At 43.2% G+C, this 19,246-nt stretch overlaps 1 protein-coding gene across 3 annotated transcripts in view; it reads left to right on the top strand.

Annotated features, from left to right (window-relative positions):
- The window catches only part of LOC117411330 (lysocardiolipin acyltransferase 1-like), a 56,935-nt gene that overhangs the window by 20,040 nt on the left and 17,649 nt on the right, over positions 1 to 19,246 (top strand). For 2 of the 3 annotated variants that reach the window (XM_034018678.3, XM_059025592.1), the window contains exons 2-4: positions 9,699 to 9,869; positions 10,550 to 10,748; positions 18,020 to 18,166. In XM_034018678.3, the coding sequence (XP_033874569.1) occupies positions 9,705 to 9,869; positions 10,550 to 10,748; positions 18,020 to 18,166 (511 nt within the window). In that variant the 5' untranslated portion in view covers positions 9,699 to 9,704. Of the gene's footprint in view, positions 1 to 4,836; positions 4,931 to 9,698; positions 9,870 to 10,549; positions 10,749 to 18,019; positions 18,167 to 19,246 lie in introns of those variants that run through there. The other variant, XM_059025591.1, reaches the window with a different exon arrangement.

Genomic DNA, 19,246 nt, shown 5'->3' with positions numbered 1-19,246 from the left:
ATAACTTTCTTTTTTTTCTTCCAGACCGAGGGAGATTGTGACAGTACCATGAGTCTTGTATTTCTTGATAATAGAAACAATAGTTGAAATTGGGATACTCAAATGCTTGGAAATCTTCTTGTATCCTTCTCCAGCTTTATGAAAATACATAATTTTCTGCCTAAGGTCTTCAGATAGCTCTTTATTTTTCCCTTATTGACTTATTGGTAATGACAGCAATCATTCTATGCCTAACTCTTATACTCTCTAAGAAGTTCACCTACAATCCAGCATTTTCTAGAATTAGGTTCTACATTATCATATTGAAATTTGTAGCACCTTGTAGACAATACTATCATAGCATCAAAGGGTATCAATACTTTTGAATTAGCATTTTTTGAGTTTTGCAAAAAAAAATGCTGAAATAAATAATTGTAGACATCTATTTCTTATAACTTTTTTTTTTCTTATCCACAAAAGCTTAGGTCGGCCAGGGTGTCCTTGGATCGCCGCACACCAGTGACCCCTGTAGACTGGCTGGGTGCCTGCAGGCTTGCCTGTAAGCTGCCCAGAGCTGCGTTGTCCCCTGACGCTGTCGCTCTTGGTTGGCTGCATGGCGGGCCTGCAGAGTGAAAAGAAGCGGTCGGCTGAGGACCGCACGTGTTCGTGTTCGCCGCTCCTGAGTCAGCACGGGTAGTAGCGGTGAGCTGAGCCTAAACTACAATTGGATATGTCAAATTGGGAGAAAAACGGGGTAAAATCAATTGGTGACTACTAAATTAAACATAAATAAATAAATAAACACTAACACATAAATCCCCAAGATACAAAATAACACCATATTTGAGTTGAGCCCCGTATACTTTTACCTTCACTGTTATTTTCAAGCCAAGAAGCTAACACTGCTGTACAAGTACAGTAGAGAGTACTGCTCAAACTGTGAGGTGAGTTCTGTTATTATAAGAGGCACACGACTTAACAAAAATGAAGATTGGACTCAGGAACTATAGCTACATTATAGAACCATGTTGTGTGTTCCATGGTCCTGTATAGCTGCACACAGGATGATAAGATGTACTGGTATTTTGACCAGTCCTTAACGGTGATTGGTAGATTTCTCATTTGTCATTTATAATGACTATTACAATTGATGCAGGAAGGGGCAACTAGACATACAGTACAGGGCTGACAGTAGAGGATTAAATGCGAAGTGCTGTGAGAGCTGGGCTGGCTCCCGGTCTTGTCTCGTCTAGGTCTCTGGATATTATTTTCTGCTGCTGTTTCCGTTCCTGCAGTACCTGTGTACATTATCAGGACAGAGCTCTCTTGGCACTGTCAAGATGTATCCTGTTTTCAGTGATAGATGGTTTACAACATCGTTCAAAGGCAGACTGAGCGAGCTTCTTTAATACCTGGAAATTAGATGAAGGTAATTCTGCTGTGCAGCAATGTTACATGACAAGGTTGCACGGTACAGTGCTGAAGCGTGAAGAGTGTAACTTCACATGTGTCATGGGGAACTTAGTTGTATTGGGGAAACACTGTACACTGCAGGGGATAAAAACAACATTAATAAAGATAAAACCCCAATAATACAGTCAGCACCGCCTAATTGGGATACTGATAATCGGGATTTCTGCTTAAATGGGATATAACTCTGGGAGACAGTTCTACCCAAAGCTATTTATGTTGTTTAATTGGGATACAGTATTTTCAAATGATGAATGGAGATCGCGTTTCAGAATAAGACAGGTCGCGTAGCGCAGTGCAGTGAGTACGTGATTACGCTGTGACTTGTGCAAACCACATTGAACTCTTGAAGGAGCTGGAGTCTCCTGTGGTTTCTCAGGCTGCTGTTGCAAAGAAAGTTGGCATGTCAACATCGCAGGTGCCTCGCCTTGTGATGTGATTTCATTCTTTTTCATTTCATGTAGAGGTAAAAGAAACAGCGATTTAATTTTGCATAGGAATAAAAAAAAACTCAATTGATATTTTAAATAATGTATTTAGCATTTAATCATAATGTGATGTGATTTAATTCTTATTCTTTTTATTTAGAAACAAAAAAGTGTGACTAAGGTTGTCTCAAATGCCTCATTTAATTGGGACAGCCGCTTATTCAGGATATTTTTACTTTTCTCGAGACGTCCCGATAAAGTGGTGCAGACTGTAATATGAATCATTTGTTTTATTTTTTGGTTTATCAGTTTTACCTCTTCTACCCAGTTTGAAAGGCCTGATTCAAATTCAGCCCATTTAACTATCAGGAGGCCTGAAGATTGACGGATTGCCTCCGTTCCGTGCATTATTTTTAAAAAACAGAGCAAAGGCTCTGCCTGGACATGAGGCACCTGAGTACTAGGGGTCGCTGTCTGAAGCACAGTGATGAGGTGAACCCCAGCTAATTTATCGTCCTAACCCAGCAGGAGCGCAAAGGCCAATGCAGCCCCCGCTGCGGGCCTCCAACAAAGAGTGGAAACTTTCTGCTAACAGGAGTCAAACAGAATTCCCTACACACCTCGTCTGCATCGTTGACTCTGACTGCCCGTTGTGGGTCTGCGCCCTATTGACAGTGTTACGGCTGATGTTTAGAGTGTTTTTTTACCAGCCCCTGTAAATGGTACTGTATAACCACACAAATGAGCGCATGCAAGTGTTTTGTGGCGGTGAGTTAAGATAATACAAAGAACAGAAAAGAAAATCTATCAGCAGTCCACCTACAAGGCTTTAATTATCAATTTCACTAACACAGCTTACCATGCTGATGTAAAGTGATGCAGGTTTATAGACCTTTTGCCCCCCACGCCTTGCATTTACACTCATCTTCAACCAGGGGGGTCTTGTACTCGGAGACACGCGCATGGGCTTAAACTGTGTACGTAACTAAAAGATGAATTGCACTGTAACAGAAAACAACATGTACCTAAATATATAAGCCCATGCGCCTGTTTGTGTGATTACATGTTACGTGTAATAAAGTGACAGTAACCCTGTTGGTCTGCAGGTGCTCTGCGCTCTACACCAGGCACTGATTGCTGTGTATGGCACTGCACAGAATGATACCTAATAAGGAGATGAGTTTCATACTACCTCAGTATGACCTTTCTGGACAATTCCACTTTTTTTTTTTTTTTTATTGTTTTTACAGTACCACATGCTCTCTCTCTCTCTCCTCTCTCTCTCTCTCTCTCTCTCTCTCTCTCTCTCTCTCTCTCTCTCTCTCTCTCTCTCTCTCTCTCTCACATCTCATTTTTATCTCCTTCTTTTTTCATTCCTTATAGTTGCCAAGAATGTTACCAAAAAAAAAAAAAAAAAAAAAAACTGGCTAAAGCCGAAATTGATATTTTTAGCAGTTAGCACTTTGCTGTAACCGGAAAACTGTGGAATTTGTTCTGTTCCTGCTATGGAGACGTGCGGACGTGAACTCTGACTATGAGTCTGGTCCGGGCTGGGCCAGTGCCAGGGGGACAGCTGAAAGGGATCAGGGGACAGCAGAGGAGGGAGACAAGGAGACAGGGAGAGATGGAGGGAGGCAGGAGACCAGAGCTTCACCCTCTCTTGTACACGGTGAACTGTATCTGTTTTTTGTCCAGTTTATTTTTGTCTAAAAGAGTCAGGGTGAGCTGAGAGTGGAGTGCTTTTATTGTACATTAACCCAGGAATGCCGATGTACTGTAACTATTAAACACTCAATAGTGGTACATTTAGAAATACTAAAAGAAACCTAGTAATTCAATGACAATATCACTGTGATGTGGACTTGAGGATCTCTTAATGGCCCTATTAAGAGGAATGTGTGTGTGTTTATTCTTTGCACATATTTAACTCCTTACCTGTTCTGTTTTATCTTTTCCTGAATCTAACACCAATCACACCTCTACAAGGCTAATATCTACATCGTCCACTTAATACATTTTCAAAAACATTGAAAAAGACTGCTTGTCAAAACATTTGTTTTTGAATTATCATCCTTGGTGTTTTGTCGACTAGCCCAAAACACCTTAAGAGGGCTTGACAGTGATTCTGGTGTCCCAGCATCACCCCCCCCTCCGTACCCCACTCAGCTAAGCCCAGTTTACTTACCTTCCTTTACATCAACTTTTTTTTTATTTCTACTGTGCTTGAGGTCCCCAACCAGAATCTTTTCATCTCGCCCTGAGCCAGTTGCTGCTCCTGCTTTCTTACTTTAAATAAGTTCTTCACTATGCATCGCAACTCTTGACCACTGAATCTGATGTCTGTGAGAAACCGGGTTGTGGAGTGTACTACAAATCCTCGACAACTCCCCTCCACTGGGTAAACCTGGACTCCATCCTCTCTGTTCCGCTTCAGCAGCAATATGAGCGTACCAAAGTTTCTTCCTTTCGTACGCCTCATCCACAGCATCCTCCCATGGCACTGTTAACTACCAGGTGAACAAGGCGTGCTGATCCAGACCACAAGACAATATCATGTTGAAGTTTAGTGGTGGCAATCTCAGGTGGGAAAATAAGCTGTTGTCCAACATCTGCCAGCATTTTACAGTCTCTAGCAGCTTCCAGTTGGAATACGGAGGAATGTTTTTTTGTGTGTCATATATTGGTGGCAACCTGTTGTTCATGCTGCGCTTGTCTTCTGATGCTAACCAAACATCGCAGCACCCGGTCATGACGCCAAGTAAACCATGCTTTGCTAAGACCCACCTTACATCCTGTCAAAATGTGTCTTAATGTAGCTGCCGATAAACACAAAGGACACCATGGATCCTCCGTTGACCTGATGAGGAAACTGATCCTGCTGTTTGAATTATTATTATTATTATTATTATTATTATTATTATTATTATTATTATTTGTTTATTTAGCAGATGCCTTTATCCAAGGCGACTTACAGAGACTAGGGTGTGTGAACTATGCATCAGCTGCAGAGTCACTTACAACTACGTCTCTCCCGAAAGACAGAGCACAAGGAGGTAAGTGACTTGCTCAGGGACACAATGAGTCAGTGGCTGAGGTGGGATTTGAACTGGGGACCTCCAGGTTACAAGCCCGTTTCTTTAACCACTGGATCACACAGAATTTGCTGCCAGTTCACATTGATGTGCTCTAAGCATCCTGGGAAACCTGAAATACTGACTTTTACTGAAGTGTCCATGAAGCAGCTCTTCAGTAGGTAAGCTGACAATCTCTGAACAACATTTAACAGGGAAATAGGGTGAAACTGACCGATTACTCGTAGAATGTTTAGCGTTTCTGTAGGCGCTCAACTCTGCACATTTGTTGCAAGCTTATCTTTTATGATCCTTTGTAATAGATTGAGTGCCTCCTTCTGACTTTGTTCTGCTCTTCTCCATTGCTTCCTCAGCTGCCTCCTTTCTCTAACTAAGCGCTCAATCTCCTGCTGCTGTCTAGACTTTATAGGAGTAGTTTGTACTTTCTAATTTCTTTTTTCAACTCCAAATCTCTCGCTTCCTGTCACAAAGACGGCCGGAGTGGGTGGCGTCAGACCAGAAACAGGAACACAAACGACAGAGTCTTGGAGTTTGGTGGAGCTGAGCGAATGGTTTCGCTCAGCATTTAATAAAACAGCACAGAAAATAAAAGGTTTGAAACACAAAAACGCTGGACACGGCACTACACGCCAAAATAAAAAGACAAACAAAACGGACTACACAGTAAACACAGTGCACAGACAGACAAATGAAACACGGTGAGTGAGGCAGTTATTCACTTTTATATTTACGTTCTTTCTTATTATTTAATTTCTCCTTCTCCACACTCGTTCTCCACTCACCGAACACCTAACCCCGACTGCAAGAAATGTGCGTCTATATATACTATTGTGCTGGGATTCAATTACTAATTAATTATTCACTTGAATCCCAGCACGTGAATTAATTCTGTGCAACCCCGTGCTCACATATTACATTTAACCAGCACGTGAAGTGATTTGTGCTCTCCTCGTGCCTAAATACAAATCTACACTTTTTAAACACACGTGAAACACAGACCCGTTTATATCCCGTGTACCAATCTATACACCAACATTTAACATACGCACGCATCACACAAATGCACACAGGGACGGGGCACATTGCCACATATACCCCCCCTTGTGCGCAGCACACATGGCCTCAACGGCCACCTCCCCCCTTAAAAATCCAGCAGTCCAGGACAAAGTCTCGGGCTGGGAAGGGAGGCTTCAGTGGGCCCAATGCTGGCAATGCTGTCAGCACCCCTGCCGGTAGTGGCACGGCTGACAGCATGCCGGTCCAGTCCTGCAGCGAAAAAGCTGCGGGGGCAGGTGGTCCCCCGACCTCCCCCTTCTTCGTAGCCGGCAGCTCCCTCCTGTGGGGCTCCGGCCACAAGAACTCCTGCAGCGAAACTGCTGCTGGGGAAAGTGGTCTCCAGACCTCATCCCCCTTCTTAGTGGCCGGCAGCTCCCCTTTCTGGGGCTCCGGCCACCGTACTCCCTGCGGAGGTACGGGCAGCAGAGGCAGCTCCAGCTCCTCTGCTCCTGGCGGTGGTGGAGGCAGAGGTAGCTCCAGCTCCTCTGCTCCTGGCGGTGGTGGAGGCAGAGGCAGCTCCAGCTCCTCTGCTCCTGGCGGTGGTGGAGGCAGAGGCAGCTCCAGCTCCTCTGCTCCTGGCGGTGGTGGAGGCAGCTCCAGCTCCTCTGCTCCTGGCGGTGGTGGAACCAGCAGGTATTCACCCTCTGCTGGTGGAGGTGGGAGGGGCCAGCAGTCCTCCCACTGCGGTGGAGGTGGAACCAGCAGGTATTCACCCTCTGCTGGTGGAGGTGGGACCAGCAGGTATTCACCCTCTGCTGGCAGCTTGGGTCCTAGGGCTGTGGAAGCCCCGACTTCCCTCTCTTCGGGCTGTGGACGCCCCGACTCCTCCCTTTTGGGCTGTGGACGCCCCGACTCCTCCCTGTTGGGCTGTGGACGCCCCGACTCCTCCCTGTTGGGCTGTGGACGCCCCGACTCCTCCCTGTTGGGCTGTGGACGCACCGACTCCTCCCTGTTGGGCTGTGGACGCACCGACTCCTCCCTGTTGGGCTGTGGACGTTCGGGCTCCCCCCACTCAGGCGTAAGAAGTTCGGGCTCCCCCCACTCAGGCGTAAGACGTTCGGGCTCCTCCCACTCAGGCGTAGGACGTTCGGGCTCCTCCCACTCAGGCGTAGGACGTTCGGGCTCCTCCCACTCAGGCGTAGGACGTTCGGGCTCCTCCCACTCAGGCGTAGGACGTTCGGGCTCCTCCCGCTTGGGCTGTGGAGGCAAAACCAGCAGGCATTCTTCCTCTGCTGGTGGAGACGGGGACAGCAGGTACTCACCCTCTGCTGGTGGAGATGGGGACAGCAGGTACTCACCCTCTGCTGGTGGAGATGGGGACAGCAGGTACTCCTCTGCTGGTGGTCCTGCTACCTGGGCTGCTGTTCCATTTATGGTTGCCTCCAGGTAGCTGAGGACAGACTCCACACCTTCCTCCAAGGTGTTTGGGGTGTGTTCCTCCTGATAGGCCTCCCATCTCTCACTGTCCATCATCCACAGGGCCCGGACGACTATGGGCAGAGACTGGGCCTCCAGCCCAGCATTCTCCAGGACCCAGCCCCGCAGTTTGATGGCGTCTTCTGCCATTGACTTTTTTCTTTTTTTTTTTTTTTTTTTCCCCCAAAAACAATATTTGTAATCCTTTATATTTTATTTATTTATTTTTTTTTTTTAATCCAGACCCCTCCTGGTCTGACGCTTGGAGGCGCGGCTATCCCACGAAGACACCACGTGTCACAAAGACGGCCGGAGTGGGTGGCGTCAGACCAGAAACAGGAACACAAACGACAGAGTCTTGGAGTTTGGTGGAGCTGAGCGAATGGTTTCGCTCAGCATTTAATAAAACAGCACAGAAAATAAAAGGTTTGAAACACAAAAACGCTGGACACGGCACTACACGCCAAAATAAAAAGACAAACAAAACGGACTACACAGTAAACAGACAGTGCACAGACAGACAAACGAAACACGGTGAGTGAGGCAGTTATTCACTTTTATATTTACGTTCTTTCTTATTATTTAATTTCTCGTTCTCCACACTCGTTCTCCACTCACCGAACACCTAACCCCGACTGCAAGAAATGTGCGTCTATATATACTATTGTGCTGGGATTCAATTACTAATTAATTATTCACTTGAATCCCAGCACGTGAATTAATTCTGTGCAACCCCGTGCTCACATATTACATTTAACCAGCACGTGAAGTGATTTGTGCTCTCCTCGTGCCTAAATACAAATCTACACTTTTTAAACACACGTGAAACACAGACCCGTTTATATCCCGTGTACCAATGACTACACACCAACATTTAACATACGCACGCATCACACAAATGCACACAGGGACGGGGCACATTGCCACACTTCCATATGCGCAGATGGTATCCCCAAATTAATCCAGCTTCTTTTCAACTGTTCCACCTAAGTTTTCCAATGCAAAACAGAGATCCGTGTTTACTGTGCCCCATGCTGTTTTCTGAAGCTCTTGGCCATTTAACTCCAGGCTTGTGCCCGTTGAGGTTCTTTTCTCTCTTACGCTGGTTCATCTGACTGGGTTCACAAGGATCACTAGGTTCATTACTAGTTGTGTTTATGCAAGTCCTCTTCTCATCTATGACAGGGGTACTGATCTCCTGCGAACTGTGCAATATTTGTTTTGACTTGTTTAACACGTGATCGATATTGAATCAAAACTACAGTTTATATTAATTTTGCTCTGTTCTTTTTGCATGAATTTCTACTGTGTATTCCTAAAACACTTTTTCCCAACTGAATTTTAATGGAATAACTAGCAGGTTGGAGCAACAGTGTAATTGTAGATTTATAACGTATGTGTATGAACATTTTTAAAGTACTCAGAGTTTTGTTTTTATTTTTTTGTTGGGTTGCTTGGAGGGCTTTTATCTCAGGATATTGACTGGTCTGCTGCGAGCCTGATTGATTAAGGATTAGAATATTTGAGTGCTGTTCCTCGTTATTAGTGTGCTTCTAATGGAGAGGTCCTTTTTCACGGGACAATGAATTCCAGGTACAGAGCTGCAGCTGCATAGTAAAGCCCCACCCTAGCAGAGAACATGGACTAACTCCAGCCGGGAAGAAAACCCAGCACAATCCAATCTTTCTGTTTGTGGGTGTTTTTTCATAGCTGGAACTACAGGCTCATTAGGGATCATATATATTCGAAGCCTTGGCATGAGGAGTCAATTAGAATTGAATTATATTGTATGGCTACTGAATAGACTTCTCTAGACTTAATAGTGCATACTTAAAGTGAGGTTGAAAATCAGCCAGGCCGGGTGGCAAAGTGTGCGCTACGGGGAGGGGACCTTATGGAAAAGGTCACCAAAGTCAAATAATTCATGCTGCAATATGACTCTGCTCTTGAAATGTGCAGATTAAAATGTCACATACTGCGAGAAAAGGGGACCCTACAAAGGGGGTTGCTAATGGGGGTTATTACTGGTACTCCACCTTGGACATTTTCCAGAAATAACGTATGTTATAGTTTGATTTTTGTGTTTTAACTTTACTTTTTATGAATAATTTGTCATTAGATTTTTATCTCAATCGGAGATCTTATTGGGTGGGGGGCCACTAGATCTAAACTGGGGTGCATGGCCTTCTAAGGCCCCCCTCACACCCTCACACTTTTTTTCTCCCTCTCACACTCGCTCTTTCTCCTTCTCCCGCAGGTTGCCATGGCATCGCTGAGGGGGATCTACTTCCTGACCACCCTGTTCCTGGGTAGTTTCTTCGGCAGTGTATTCATGCTTGCCCCCTTCCTGCCTCTCATGCTGATCTCTCCTGCCTGGTACCGCTGGCTGACCGACCGCATCGTGGCCATCTGGCTCACTCTCCCTGTGGTGAGGGTCCCTCCCTGCTGATCCACTCTCACAAAGACTAGGAACAGGCAGGCAGACACAAAGACACAGGCAGACACACAAAGGCAAAGTCACTATCTCTCAAATACACAGACATACAAACACAAACAGACTCAGGCAGATACAGTCACACACTAACACACATTCGCAGAAATTCATACTCACTGACACTAGATCCCATTTACACTCATGTACTCTTCTGGAGATGGTCTATGGTGTAGGTGCGTGCATTGTTCCCTCCCTCTTTCTCTCGTCTCCCCTCCCCTCTGTGGCAGACCCTCTAGAAAATGGTGTTTGGTGTGTGCCGTTTACCCCCCTCCCCATTGAAAGGCCTCTACTCCGTACTTCGAATGAGGAGGCAGCAGATTTCTACTACCTCTTTTTACTAATCCCCTTTCATCTCTGTCCTTGCTATGTTGGGGATGGTGTATGGTGTGATTTGTGCAGTGTACCCCCCCCCAAAACAACTTCCTCTTTGCTGTATTTTCCCAGGCTCTCTTGGAAATGGTGTGAATGTGTGCAGTGTATTGCCCCTCCCTGACTCTCTCCCTCTCTCTGTATGATGTTTGCAGTGTATTCCCTCCCTGACTCGCTCTCTCTCTATGATTTCTACAGTGTATTGCCCCTCCCTGACTCTCTCCCTCTCTCTCCTCTCACGGCAGGCTCTCTTGGAGATGGTGTTTGGTGCGAAGGTGGTGATCACGGGCGATGGCTTCATCCCTGGCGAGCGCAGTGTGATCATCATGAATCACCGCACACGCCTCGACTGGATGTTCCTGTGGAACTGCCTCCTGCGCTACAGCTACCTGCGGCTGGAGAAGATCTGCCTCAAGGCCACGCTCAAGGCAGTCCCTGGATTCGGTCAGTACACCCCCACTGCATTCACTGCATTCAGCTATCCCTTGTGGAATACATATAGAGCAGGGGTTTACAACCAGGGGTACCTCTCGGGGTACTTCTAAGGGTCACGGGGTACGCAGGAAGATTCAGAAATGCAAAAATAAAAATGAAAGTAAACGAAAATAATGATCTTGAATTGATTTTTTTTTACGTATTTTATATTATCTCTAAACCACTGTCCATAGATGTTTCATTTTTGTTTAGCAGCTCAAATTTTAAAGTCTGACTAAAGTTAAAAAAATATCCATCTGCTGCATTTTTGTAACAGCAACAGTGGCTGGTTGAATTGTTTTCTGTGTTTTGATAGACTAAATCCAGACTATCCTCAGTGTTTTTTTCTCTAGTCAAAAATTGATACATTTCTTGCAAAAGAAAAACAAAGGAAGAAAAGTGGCTGTGTGAGTTGTTTACGCCTATCCTTGTGAGTGAAATAACCACTGGATTCTATGAGTATTCTGTTTATGTAGCAAGTGTAATGAATGGAAAAGCAACCTGTTGTATGCTACAGCTGAACTCAGGTGATTATTTTCCTTTGATCAAATCCTGCATCTGCTCAACAATAATTTAGAAATGTGCAATTCGCCTGGTCATTCTGTCATTGGATTTAAATGAATGCAAGGTACGTTCCAAATCCAATAATTTTTTTTTTTAAAAATCACTCCGCAGGACCAAATTATGAAATGAATAGTTAGCACAATTCAATATTTCATCAAATCCGGTCAACTTGTACAACCTGTGGTCGAGCAGCTGTTGAGTGGCGTGTGTGGTGACGTCACGGACCAGGAACTACCAGAAACAAAACAATGGATGGGCGGGTGAAGCTGAACGCTACTGTGCTCAGCGTATTTATTAAATAATAAAACAAAACAAAAGATTTAAACAAACAACAAAACCAAAGGGCACGTTGGCCAAACAAATAAACAAACAAATGGTTTTAGCACCAGCACGATATTTAGCAGTTGTTTTTAAATGTAGTTTCTCTCTCCTCGCTTTCTCCGCTCCCCGTACTCCTCTGCTGTACACTCTTCCCCCGAGCATGGACAGCTGCAGGTTCTTATATTCTGGCCAAGGGGTTAACTAGCTGATAATTATCTTATTACCCCTCGGCCACAGTCTGCATGAGTTTAGTAAGGATGCGTGACTGTCAGCTAGTTAAATAATCAGTAGCTGATCAGTCACGCATCCTCACGAAGTTTTTAAAATATAAAAAACAATAACAAATACGCAGCGCTTTTATCCGTGCCGCAAACAATAATACAAATAATAATAAAACAGTGCACTTATAAATATAGGGGCGGGACACTCCGCCACAAACCTCTTACCTTCACCTCTCGAAGATGGCTTTGCTCAGCACCAATTGCAACACCTCATGAGCAGGCCGTTAGCACAGGTCTTTGTGACATAACCAGATCTCGGTAGCCTGAATCCTCACCTTAGGAATGTGCTCTGATTAGTCTAACACTGGGGCTGTGACTCGGCTTGCAACTGATTCAGTGAAATGTCTTTGCATGGCAGCGCTGCTGCCTGTCTCAGTGATCCAGTCTCTGGGTATCTTCCTTTCTGGCATGCAGGAAAAACCACATGCTAAACTGCTAACAGTTCCCCTATGCTGTGGAACTGTCTGAGTTCAATTAAACAAAACCTTTGGAAACATCAACCAGAATAAGAAAGCTAAATACAGAAAGCTGTAGCTGTAGTTGGGAGTCATAGTTACGAGATCCTGCTATTTGTGTTCTGTCTTATAACGAGAATGGTGGAATGATATTATGGGGCAAATGGGTTCAACTTTTTAACTGGTTCTACGTTCTACCTGTATCGAAGAACCCCTGTCAGATCCTGTCATAAATCCACACTTTTCAGTGGGGGGGTAGGGGGGTGGGGGTGGAAGAGGGTGTATGTGTGGACAGTTTCTGTAGCTGGGGTATAATAATACAATTCATAATAAATAATAATTTCATTTAGATGGGTGTGGTGTCTTGCTGTGTACTTGCAGAGAACGACATGGACACCATGCTAGGTTGAACTGTATACAAGTTTCCTGGGAGTACAGTATAAGTACAAATGCAGACATGTTGCTGGTTCGGTATCAGTATGTAGAATGATACCTGTGGGTAGAGCGGGAGTGCTATACTTCCATACAACATATGGAGCTGGACTCCAGAGCGGACATGTGAACACTACAATGCCATTCGCTTAATATAGCCAATTGCATTTTGAAAGAGCCTCTTCGAACTGTCTTTTTTGAAGCGCAAACTTGTTCTGTCACGAAAATTGCATTGTGTTGCATTTGCATTACAATTACTCAGGGACACAGAAACGAGAAAGAAAAGTGCAATTGAACAACTCATATAAAAAACATACATACATACATACATACATACATACATACATACATACATACATTTAATAATAGTAATAATAATTTTAAAAAAAAGCTTTGAACCCTGATCGCCAGCTCCCCAAATTAAGATGTTACCGTTATCCTAATGCGTCAACTGTTCTCACAAGACTCATAATAAATAGATGTTTGGTCGTCTTGCATCACAACAATGGAGGTTATCGATATGGTGGTAATTGTATTAAAATATTTTAAAATGGCTGGAAGATTTTTTTTTATTTTTTTTCCCCCCTAAAGATTTCAATTGTTCATTTATAGAAATGGATAATGTTTGTATTCCTTATGTAACAATACCATAATGTTTAGCTAACGATGTATTGCAAAATTAATTAAGCTGTGTGTTGTTCATTAAGAGAGAAATTATTCTGTACTATTCCAACTGTTAAATACAAATGTGGGGCTGCATATCTTTCTTTTTGTTTATTTTTAACCTTCTGTTATCACTTGCCCTTTTAAATTTTATAATGGACACGGGCTCCACTGACATTCAACGTCAGTTCCACCTCCTTTGCACATTCATGAAAGTCGAGCCCATTTTATATGACACCATTAACTCCTCAGTGATCATGGGGGCAGTGAAAACAGTACTGAAGCTAATTAAAGGCAGCAAAATGGCTTTTTTAAACATCAGGCAAAATCTAATGGTACCAGTGACCTAAGACCACATTGGGGTCATGAGACTTCTTTGGTTTCATTTCAGTGTCAAACTCTTTCAACCTATGACCTTATTAACGATACAGACCACTCGCTTTCAGACAGTGTCTTTACAAGCTGCATTCTATAATTATCTCAATAAAGTTCCGTCACAGGTAGTAATGAACCTTTTCACTGTTGTGATTAAGCTTTTCACTGTTCCCTTTCAAGTACGAAATGTAACCATTACCATATGGGTATTTACCTCCTAAAGACCCCGAAACCTGAATAAGATATAACAAAGCTACTTGCAGAGCCTGTGTCACAGTCATGGCCCGCCCCCAAGGGCACAAAAGCACTGCACTCACAGACTTCCGACCCATTCTTCCTTTCAAGACTGACCTAACGGACGAGGCTTGTTCAGATATGTACTTGTTACCTCTATCTGATATATAATTTGCATGTATTGTGTTTTTACACAACATGTATGTGATATTAAGGCTGAAAGCTGAAGGCTGAAGAGACATGCCTGATGAGGTGGAAAAACACAGTATTGTCTATGTGGAGTAACTTGAGGATCTAGCACACTTGTACATGTCATGAACAAGTTCACAGCTGCAGCATCGGAAACAGGGCTGCGTTGGAACATGTATAAATATCCTCTGTGCTGCCCTCACCCCAGCAAGGGAGCAGGGTCTCTCCGGATAATGAACCCGCTGCAAGGCTTCTGCCTGTCACTGTAGCGGCCCCCTGGTACTGGTTGGGCTCCTGGAAAGACGATCCTTCCCTGCAGGATGGGATGTCAATGGAAAAACCAAGTCATATCTGCAGAGGGCGAACAGCAGGGCCTGTGCTGAAGCAGAGCGGCACAGGGGTGTATAAAGAATCGTATTGTTTGTGTTGTGAAACCAAAGACCAAAAGCACAACACAGCACATTGTAGTTCACTGTTTGGTTCTTAAATGTTTTATAGTTGGTATGACTACATACTCTGCCATAACTAATTAAATGATCATTTGATCTTGTTATGCATCGTACGTCATACAAGTAGCCCATTAAAATCTGCTTCTGCTTCTGAAACAGTACTGAAAACTAAAACTATGTCGGTGTGTGTCGTAATAGGACAACAAGGAATTCATATACTGTATTCTTTCGACGCAGCCCAAATTTTCCACCGTCAATTCGAGGAAAAAATAAAACCTCAAATAAGTATGCATTTCAAAGATACAACCTCAAATACACAAGTCAGGCAGCACGGTAGCACAGGGTATGCAGTGATGGAAATCTTTGCCCCCATACCTGCTCCTGGCTCTAACAGTTCTTTTACCGTCTTACATTCTCAGTCTGCTGTGATAAGGCTTGTTAGTTTCTGATTCATTTCCTAAATGTTTAAGCTTTAAGCTCGTTAAAAGCATTTCAACTTTAACACGTAGAGAATGTCACACTAATTTATCTAATCAATCAGAAAAGCCAACCTAAGAAGCCATCCATTTAGTGGTCCAGATAAACTGCTTACCTGCCGTTTTTTACACATTAAATATGTACTACATTTTAATTTAATGTGTAAAAATAGGCATAGCAATTTTGCTGCACAGCTTGCTTGCCTCCCGTCCCATAAAGCTTCTACTAACAACTACATCTCCCACAATAGAATGTCTTCCGTTATTAGGGAACTGTACACAAGAAAAAATAACCCAACAAACATGCTCCAGTCTCTGACTAGCCCTGTTGTCTTTGCAGCCAATCACAGTAAGAATAAGAACAATTCAAAGCTACACAGGCTATAAAAAAAGTTGCCTATAATATTAAACACACTGTTTTGTAACTTATTAATGCATTTCCTTATTTTATTTATCTGTATGGCTTGATATTTAAGTTTTAACATGTTCACTGAGTTTAAGAATGTAATGTGAAAATATAAGTAATGTAATTAATTTACAGTCAGCGTGATACCTCGATAAAGTGCACCGCCTAATACTATATTTGCACTGGCAACTTAATAAATAAAAAAAAAAGATGAAGATTATTTTCGGGTATTATCATTGTCCATCTTTTTTGTATTATCATACTGTAAGGTGTATATATAGTACAAAATATCTATACAATACATATCCACCAAAAATAATAAATGCATATTCCTTTTGTTGTGCTGTCGTAAAAATATGTACCCAGGTGCTTGTCAGATATTGGGGGTTTATGTATATGACCAAATGTGTGTGAGAACTGTTGTGTAAAAAATTGCTTAAAAGGAACAGTTACATTCAAGAAATTTAGAAAAAGAACAGTGAAAAATAAAAACAAAATGCCCTGAAAACTTAAGATAAAGAAAATAATTTTAACGAAGGGCTGTAATGCAGCAAAAAGCTCAATAATTAAACAAAAAATAAAGTGAAAAGGCTACCGTTCCAAGCTGATTTTTTTGTGAACTCCAGTAAACCTACGTTATCTTTCCCCAGACAAATCGTAGGATGCCTATATATATATATAATATATATATATATATATATATATATATATATATATATATATATATATATATATATATACACACGCATTTCCAGGGGCCTTGATGCCTTGCTGTGAGCAGTGCTGAAATAAAACTCCTTCATTGCACTGATGGAGTACTTTGTCAGACACTACAAGCAGATCACTACTAGTCTAGCACATGCTTAAACTTAAATTGCCCCAGAATGCACCATTTTAATCACTTTTTTCAAAAAACACCCCTCCCACACTCCCCCATCGGCCCTATGCGCCATGGTGAGATCAGCGCCCCTACTACCTTGTAAGTGCCACATAATTGAAAACCCTGGGATGTACAGCAGTTCAAAGTAACATTGCAGTTAAAATGGAAGGCTTTTTTTAATGCCTACCCAATTCCCATTAAAAATTGTGCAGTATTTATCGAGATTACTCGTAGGTTCCAGGTAATGTTGCATTTACCCCCTGAAAGTACATTTTACCAAATTAGAGGGTAATTTACTCCCAGACCCAAAACCTTATCTCTAGTTCTGCCTCCATCACTTGCTAGAAATTATTGCAGCGTGTATTTGTGTCTGTGACAGGGTACCGAGTGGTGACGTCCGGCCAGAATGCTGGAAGAAAACAAACAAAAATACTGCCGTGCAAAAGCCATGGCGTGCACCGTTTTTGTTTTCAGACACAAAAATAAAATAAACGGTTTAACAAAAAACACACTCTTGCTCACAGAGCGAAAAAAATAAAAGTTAAACAAAACAAAATCTCGAACCCAAAAATACATAAGCCTTCACTGACACAGATTTCTTTTAGTTTTGTTTTCTTTTCCTCCTTCCTAGAACACCCACCCAGAGCAGGGAGAACTGCAGGCTTATATGCAGGTGACCATCTCCCGATTTAGCAACAAATTAATCACTTAATTCGGGAGATGGCCACCTTCTACACAAAGTTTTTAAATTGTGGATGGGGCTTCCCATCCACGCTGCCAAACAAAACCTACGGCTCATCACCGTCACATTTAATAAAACAATAACAAAACAACATGGCTATGCCGTTATATTTATAAATAAATAAATTAATAATAATAGTAATACAACAAAACAAATACAAAATAATAAATTGCACAGGGGCGGAGGGGTACCCCATTCTAAAAATAAACAATACATTTATGGAAGGTCTTTGCCCTGCCGCCTTTTCATGTGCAGGGCTCCTCGCCCTGCCACAGTATATAAAACTGCATGTGAACAGCATGGAAAACACAGTGAAGAAATATTGAATATGAAATAAACTGGCTTACCCTGTACTATGTAAACACTCAGGCTATTACCTAGATTGGCTGGCATATTTTTGAAAGGGTTAAACATTTTGACCAATCTCTAACCATGTAACACTTGGCTAACAATTCAGCTCTAAACTATGTAGACCTCTAGCTGCGATGTCCTTTCCAGTTAATTTGTTTTTGTCAGCTGCAATGTTGAGACTCGGTTGTCTGGCTGTGGCACCCTGTGTGTGTTCCTGTGCTGTGCAATCTCTTTTTATCTCGATAGGAGATTTCTCTTGCTGTGTTTATCTGAAATTAATCCACGGTTTTGCTCTGCCAGCAATAAATACTTTTCTTATTGTAGATTGTATTTTGTTTTGTCCTGTTATGCATTGTATTTTATTGTATTCTACAGTGTTGTGTTGCAGGTGTGTCATATGTTGTGGTATTTTGTATTTTGCAGGCTGGGCCATGCAGGTCGCTTCCTTCATCTTCATTCACAGGAAATGGGAGGACGACCAGCGCCACGTAGGGGCCATGTTGGAGTACTTCTGTGCCATCCGAGAACCCCTGCAGCTGCTCATCTTCCCCGAGGGCACCGACCTGACAGGTACAGCAGGGGGAGCTGTGGGCAGTGCTGACCTGACACGTACAGCAGGGGGAGCTGTGGGCAGTGCTGACCTGACACGTACAGCAGGGGGAGCTGTGGGTAATACTGACCTGACAGGTACAGCAGGGGGAGCTGTGGGTAGTACTGACCTAACAGGTACAGCAGGGGGAGCTGTGGGCAGTGCTGACCTGACAGGTACAGCAGGGGGAGCTATGGGCAGTGCTGACCTGACAGGTACAGCAGGGGGAGCTGTGGGCAGTGCTGACCTGACAGGTACAGCAGGGGGAGCTGGGTTTTTACTGGAGCAATCTAGGTAAAGTACCTTGCTCAAGGGTACAGCAGCAGTGTCCCCCACCTGGGATTGAACCCACGACCCTCTGGTCAAGAGTCCAGAGCCCTAACCACTACTCCACACTGCTGCCACACTTTTATCGGAGGTGCAGCGTTCTAATATATTATTTCATAATCACCTGGGTAAAGGGTGGCTATTTTAGGTGGTCAGCAGTTGATGCAAAAAAACATGTGGGAGTTTTAAATAAGGATAAAATATAAGAAACTAATGGTCCTATTTAGAAGGAACACTTCAGCATTGATGTTCACTAAGGTGTGCAACTGTGATGGTGACTCGCATTGAAAATGCATCTTTGACTGAGCTCTAGCACTCAAGTGCTGTTTACGAATATGGCAGTAAATCGAACAGACAAGCGTTTTGGCTTGTGCCTTCTTCAGTGTCATTTCGATACAGATGGTCAGCTTTTATTTACACTGATGAAGGCACTAGCCGAAATGTTTGTCTACTGTACTTAGTTTCTTATAGTTTTAACTAAGAATTCTGATTGAGAGTTTTGAAGTTATGGATGAAAGTTATGTCCTGTTTCAATCAACCACAGCAGCACCTACAAATACATGTTTTTGTGGCCCCCTGTAAGCCTATATGCTCTGGTGCTGTAGCTCTATCGGGTTTTGTGTCATTGCACGAGCACTGCTCTGGCTGCAACTGCACTGCAAGTGTAAGCAAGGTACGACAGATACAGCAGCCCTACGCATAAAGCTTTTAGAAGTCACGTGGAAATCCTATAC

The sequence above is a fragment of the Acipenser ruthenus genome, chromosome 6 (genome assembly GCF_902713425.1).
Source record: "Acipenser ruthenus chromosome 6, fAciRut3.2 maternal haplotype, whole genome shotgun sequence".
NCBI classification, from domain to species: Eukaryota; Metazoa; Chordata; class Actinopteri; order Acipenseriformes; family Acipenseridae; genus Acipenser; species Acipenser ruthenus.
Note: the sequence above shows the minus strand (reverse complement) of the source record. Positions and strands in the feature narration are given on the sequence as shown.